This window comes from Lepidothrix coronata, unplaced genomic scaffold (assembly GCF_001604755.1).
Source record: "Lepidothrix coronata isolate B3197 unplaced genomic scaffold, Lepidothrix_coronata-1.0 Scaffold107, whole genome shotgun sequence".
NCBI lineage: Eukaryota > Metazoa > Chordata > Aves > Passeriformes > Pipridae > Lepidothrix > Lepidothrix coronata.
This window is the reverse complement of record NW_016690287.1, coordinates 3,226,694-3,232,353: the sequence shown is the minus strand read 5'-3', so window position 1 is coordinate 3,232,353 and position 5,660 is coordinate 3,226,694. Positions and strand designations below refer to the sequence as shown.

The window sequence follows — 5,660 nt, the reverse complement described above, 5'->3', positions numbered from 1 at the left end:
GCAGTGCCGATCAGGTACCTGCAGCCATCCCCCCCTGGGCTGGGCCTGCTGTCACTGCTCAGTCTGGCACCACTGTCGGAGCTCTCCATGGCACATCCCTCTCTTCCCTGCCCTTTGTTCTCCTGCAGAGGGTGCGGAAATCCGTTCCTGTTCGCCGCAGAAAGGCCAGGGCCTCACCAACTGAGGTGTTGGCACAGCCTGAGCCCAACCCAACCAAGCTCAAGGCCAAGGCTGACGCCCCAGGGACTCAGGGCATCGCAGACGCTGACAGCACACCCATTCAGCGCCTGCCAGATGCTCCCAATCTGGACTTTTCTGGGGACAGAATTATCTCTGCTCAAGTAAGCATCCTGTGGGCAGGCTTTGTATGGGCCCTCAAGCTTGATCTGCTGGCCCCCCTCAGCGTTTGAGGTCAGCAGAGTGAGGTGGGGAGGGAAGCACTTCTGGGAGGAAGCTGGGGAATTGCTCTCTCTGGCAGCTCTCCAGCTCTCCCTTGTGTCCCCTCCAGGTGCCAGCTGTGGTGAGGTCCATCCACCAGTGGCTGACTTCCACTATGTCTGCTGGGCACGTGCTGGATAAGACCCTTCTAGCACTGACCGAGGCACACCCCGTGGATGTCGCCATCACCCTCCTGCGCTGTGCCCCCTCGTGTGACAGGTATGGGCCCCAACCTTGAGGGCTCAGGGCTCACCAGCCTTTAGAGCCCATCACCCCCCCAGCCCCTGAAAGCACTGTGGCTCTGTCACCTGGCCCCTGCAGCTGCCCAGGTCAGGGCACTGTGGTCAAGACCCCTCCCGATGCAGAGCTCTGACTCCACAGAGCTGCTGCAACCATGTGGAGGACCATCGCCTCATCGGGAAGGACACTGCAGAAGGTGCTGCCAACCCTGCTCGGCGTGATGGAGGACTGGCCGTGGTACTACACGCGCACCTCCGATGGGGACAACACAGCCATCTTTGCCTTGGCTGTGAGTTTCTGGAACCTTTGCTTGCACCCCAGGTTGCCTCTCTGGCAGGTCTCCATCCTTCCCCAGCACAGCATATCCCTGCCCATCTCCCTGCAGGCACTGGGATGGAAATGTGGGCTAGGAGCAGGTTCAGGGGCACCAGGCTGGGCACTCCCCCTGAGTCTCCCCTGGCCTTCCCCTCCCACGCTCGGGCCCTGCCACATGGATGTCTTGGCACTGACTGCTGTGTCCGGCTGGTTTGTCTTTTGCAGGCAACTCTGGCACTGTGGATGATTGTCCAGGAGCCCCAGTGCCCGGGGCCTTTGATGGACTATTCCCCCCATCTCCTCGTGGCTCTGCTGTTCCAAATCTTCATCAGCACAGAGCAGATGTCAGAGGAGGTCGACAACTTCTGGAGGGGATGCCAGGAGCAACACGACCTTCCCACCAACCCCAACAGGTGCTCCATCCCAGTCCTCCCCTCCCTCCCATGCCCTCGGGGCTGGGGCCAGGGCTCCCAACATGACCTGGGCTTTGCTCTGCACACAGGTTTGCAGTGCTGACCATGAAGGCCCTGCTCCGCTGTCTGCACTGTGAGGATGTCGTGAATTCGGTGGAAAACAATCGTGGCTGGGTGAGGCTCCTCAATGCTCGCAGCCGCCGCTACGCAGCGGCTCTGCTGGCCAGGTGAGACCCCCTTGTCCCCGCTGCCCCTGTCATTTCTGTCTGTGCACGGGGCACCCCTCACATGTGGGCCTTGTCACTGAGGGATGGCCGAGCAGAGTGGAAAAGGCTGGGAGAGGCGGGTGCACAGGAGGAGCCGCCTCCCAGAGTGCCCTCATCCCCTCCCAGGCTGGTGGGGAAAGACCAGGCCTCTGTGAGTCCACCCCGGGAGAGGTTTGCCCACCTGGCTCAGGTCGATGATACCTTTTTCCCCCTGCCAGGGAGATGCGCCGTGTCTCCAGCCCCTTGTGTTCTCGGATCACACTCCACCTGCTGGAGCTGCTGCGCAGGGAGGAGCCGTGCTGGGACCTCCCTGCCATGGCATTCCTTGTGGAGGTGAGCCTGATGGGGGGGAGCGCTGCCTCACCGAGCTGCCTCCACCTCTCTGGCCTCTCGCAGCCGCAGCTGCCCGGGATGGTGCCGCGCCCTGTGCTGCTGCCTGGGCCCAGTCCTGTGTGGGTCCGGGCTCCTGCCAGCCGGGCACCCCGTCACTGCTCCATGCCTTTCAGGTCCTGGACTGCCTGGACACGAGAGAATGTGGTGACAGGGTCCTGGAGATCCTTTCAAGGAACTTGGGGAGCACGAACAAAAAGTGGCGTCAACTGGCGCTCAGAGTCCTCGTAGCACTCAGCCAGGATCCCGAGATGGTGAGAAGGGGCAGTTGGCTGAAGCCGTGCTGGAATCCTGGGGCTGGGGAGCGCAGTCGCTTGGGCTTGGCTGGGCTTCAGGAGCTGTGGCAGCTGCTCTCAGCTCTGCTGCCTCCCCGTTCAGCTGCCCAAGTCCTTTGGGATAGGCCTTTGGCCTCTGGGCCCTGCGGCAGCATGTGGGGCTGCCCTGCTGGAGCAGGGTTGGTGATGCAGCCATTCATGGCTTCACAGCACAGCATTGTGTTCCTCACAGGCCAAGAGCATCTGGAGCCTGAATGAAAGGCTCGTGCAGCTACTGGGGGATGCAGACAGAGATGTGGTTTGGATGACCCTCTCTGTGCTCGACAACGTGCTCTGGAGCAGTCTGTGGACACAGCGCCACAAGAGAGTCCGCAGCAAAGACCCCCTAATACCCACCCCCACCGGCCTGCAGTTGGCTGAGGCGCTCCGGCCACTGTTTGACCACGTAAGGCTCTGTGCCCCCCTCCCTGGGCTCTGGGTACTACTGGGAAACTGGTCCCTGTGGATTTTGAGGCCTGTGTCCAGTGGGGCCTGGAGAAGCTGGTGCTGAGGTCTTTTCCTCTTTCTTTCCACCAGGATGACAGCAGTGTGCGGGAGGGCTCCATTGTCATCTTCACTCTTTTGATGAAACTGATGGAGAGAGTGGGAAAGAGGCCCCTGAAGCCACACGTGTGCCTGAGCCTGCTCCCGCTCTACTTCCACCGGTATGATGAGAACCTGGTTGTGAAAAAGGTGAGGACTCGTGAGCTCTGGTGTCCCCGTGGGAGGGGGCTGGGCTGCCTCCTGACCTGGCACCTCCCGGGCTCCAGCCTTCTCCTGGCCTTGGTCCAGGGACATGGGTCCTGTGCCCTGGGCTGCGGTGCCATCTCCTGGTCTCTGTTGCTTTGCAGGCCTCTCAGAAAGCACTGCTGGCTGTGACCAGGTTCCTAAAGAGGAGGGATCTTGGGCGCCTGGTGAACACAGAGGAGCCATGGAAGTTTGCCGAGTGCCTGGTAAGGACGGCCCCAAGCCCCAGTCCCCGATTCTGGGCGTGTGGGGCTGGCATTGTGCCCCTGCCCACTGCTGCAACCCCTGTGGGACAGCAGCCTGAGCCCCACACGCTGCTGCCTTCCCTGGGGCATATGGGCTCCTCTGCAGGCTGCTCTGCCCCCGAGCCAGGGTGTTGTTGGAGCCTCGGCCCAGCTGGGCTGTGGGGTAGGGCAGCCCCATGGCTCCTGGGGAGCAGCCAGCCCTCTGCTCCCTCCAAAGCCCAGCCCCAGCGGCTGCTGGCTGGGCCTCAGGGCTGTGTGGGCAGGGGAGGCCAGTGCTGGGCACAGGCAGTGCCCGGCCAACGGGCAGAGCCCTAGCCTACCCTTCCCAACGTGTCCTGCCACTCTCTCCAGCTGAAGAGGGACCGGAGCCGAGTGGCCAAGTACATGCACCAGGCCCTGCCGTACCTGCGGAGCCCACAGCAGCCCCTGCGAGAGGCAGCCATCAAGTTCATGGGTGAGCCACAAGCCCACAGTCCCCCCCGCTGCAGCTCAGCCTCAGCCCTGGCAGCTGCAGCGGCAGCAGGATGCGGCCCAGGGATGTGCTGTGGAGCCCGGAGTGCCCTGGTGGCTGCTGCCGCCCTCTGCCAGCCCCGCCTTGGGGTGTCCTGAGGCGGGAAGGCCCCGGGCTCAGCCCTGCTGGGGCAGGAGGGCGTGTGGCTGGGCTGGCAGCACAGCTGGGGGAAGCTGTGCCGCTGGGGCCCTGACACCATCTGTGTTCCCAGGGATTGCTGGGGGGTACCTGAGGGGACAGCACAAAGAGCTGCAGCTCATCATTGACGGTGAGTGAGGGCAGTGGGGGCTGGCAGAGGAGCACAGACTCTGTGCAGGGAGCTGCAATCCTCCCCTGGCTGTGGAGGGCTCTGCTGGCTGCATGGACGAGGGGCAGCGTGGGCAGAGCAGAGACAGATTTCAGGGGCGTGGGGGGTATAAATGGCCAACGCCTTCTGGCTGATCCCGCTGGGCCCTGCTCCCTCCTGGCAACAGCAAGAGCTCGGTGGGATGGCCCTGGCAGGAGGGGCTCCTCAGATCCCCACCAATGTGGGCTCTGACCTTGGCTCTGTTCCTCTCTGTTCCAGCCCTTCAAGCCATGAGAGATGACAGGAGCCCTGCTGTCTCAAACCTGGCACTTGAAAACATCAACTTTGTTAGAGCTGTACAGAGAGCTAAAGCTCCCCCCTCCAGGTTCCAGCAGCTCCAAGACCGGCTCTGCAGGGCATGGAACAGCCTGCCTTCTCTCTGGGGCTGTGTCTGCTGTAGCTGTGTGGAGAGTTGATGCAGGCAGCTCTGTCTGTTGGGGCCACCTGAGCCTGTGGGGAAGATGCTTCTTCTCCACAAGCCTTTCTTTTTACACTAGCATAGGAATATTAAATAAATAATGTTATACACAGAAGCCCAGGAGCTTTTTTAGGTGCCTGGTGTCCACAGGGCATCTGGAAAGAGGGGGAAAGGGCTCCTTGTGCTCAGCAACACTTGCCCAGGTGTGCATTGGGGAAGAGAAAGTGCCTCAAAGCCCCTTGGCCTTGGGGGGTTCTGCTGGAACCTCAACACTTCCAGCAGAGTGGATGGGCAGAGCCTGGAGCTGTGGGGATCATTGGGAACCTGGTCCTTGGAGGTGGCCACAAGCTCTGTCCCACCCAGGAAGCAGCATCTGTGGCCTGCCCATGTGTTGCTATCTGGATTGCTGAGGGCTGGGAGATGCCTCAGGAGGTGGCTCCTGTGGAGCTCCTTCAGGGCTGTGCTGATGCTGGGCAGGTGGGCGGGGCTGGGGGAGACCCTTAGAGGAAAGGGCTGTTGTTCCCTTTTTTCAGCCGTGCACTGTAATTGCCAGTCCGACTCCAAAAACTGAACATGGACAAAGATTCCTCCCAGACCAAAGGTGCCAGGACAGAAAGCTCTTGCTGCCCATGGAGTGCCCAGGCTGGCCCACCAACTGCACCTGAAACCCAAAGCTTACAGGCTTTCTTTCCTGGGGGAAAGGGCTGTTGTTGGCTTTTCAGAGCCCTGCGCTGGAATTCCCAGTCTAACCCAAAATCGAACATGGACGAAGATTCCTCCCAGACAAAAGGTGCCAGGACAGAAAGCTCTTGCTGCCCATGGAGTACCAAGAGTTGCCCACCAACTGCATGAGAGATGTTGGGTAAGGGCTTTCTTTCCGGTGTGGAACTGCCGCCATTCAGTTTTTGGATCCCTGCGTTGAAATTGGCACTGCGACTCCACAAAAACACAGCCACAGACCTTCCTCACAGGCCACCAGAGAGAGCTGGGAGGGTGGCTGTGCTGTTCCTGCTCACC

At 61.3% G+C, this 5,660-nt stretch overlaps 1 protein-coding gene across 4 annotated transcripts in view; it reads left to right on the top strand.

Annotated features, from left to right (window-relative positions):
• Nucleotides 1–4,750, top strand: part of LOC108501788 (maestro heat-like repeat-containing protein family member 6) — a 10,138-nt gene extending 5,388 nt beyond the window's left edge. For 3 of the 4 annotated variants that reach the window (XM_017824025.1, XM_017824024.1, XM_017824022.1), the window contains 12 exons: nt 509–657; nt 820–967; nt 1,219–1,406; nt 1,496–1,633; nt 1,891–2,005; nt 2,179–2,316; nt 2,570–2,782; nt 2,914–3,069; nt 3,228–3,329; nt 3,720–3,822; nt 4,091–4,147; nt 4,445–4,750. In XM_017824025.1, the coding sequence (XP_017679514.1) occupies nt 509–657; nt 820–967; nt 1,219–1,406; nt 1,496–1,633; nt 1,891–2,005; nt 2,179–2,316; nt 2,570–2,782; nt 2,914–3,069; nt 3,228–3,329; nt 3,720–3,822; nt 4,091–4,147; nt 4,445–4,641 (1,704 nt within the window). In that variant the 3' untranslated portion in view covers nt 4,642–4,750. Of the gene's footprint in view, nt 1–128; nt 342–508; nt 658–819; nt 968–1,218; nt 1,407–1,495; nt 1,634–1,890; nt 2,006–2,178; nt 2,317–2,569; nt 2,783–2,913; nt 3,070–3,227; nt 3,330–3,719; nt 3,823–4,090; nt 4,148–4,444 lie in introns of all 4 variants that reach the window. The other variant, XM_017824023.1, reaches the window with a different exon arrangement.
• The last annotated feature ends 910 nt before the right edge of the window (nt 4,751–5,660 follow it).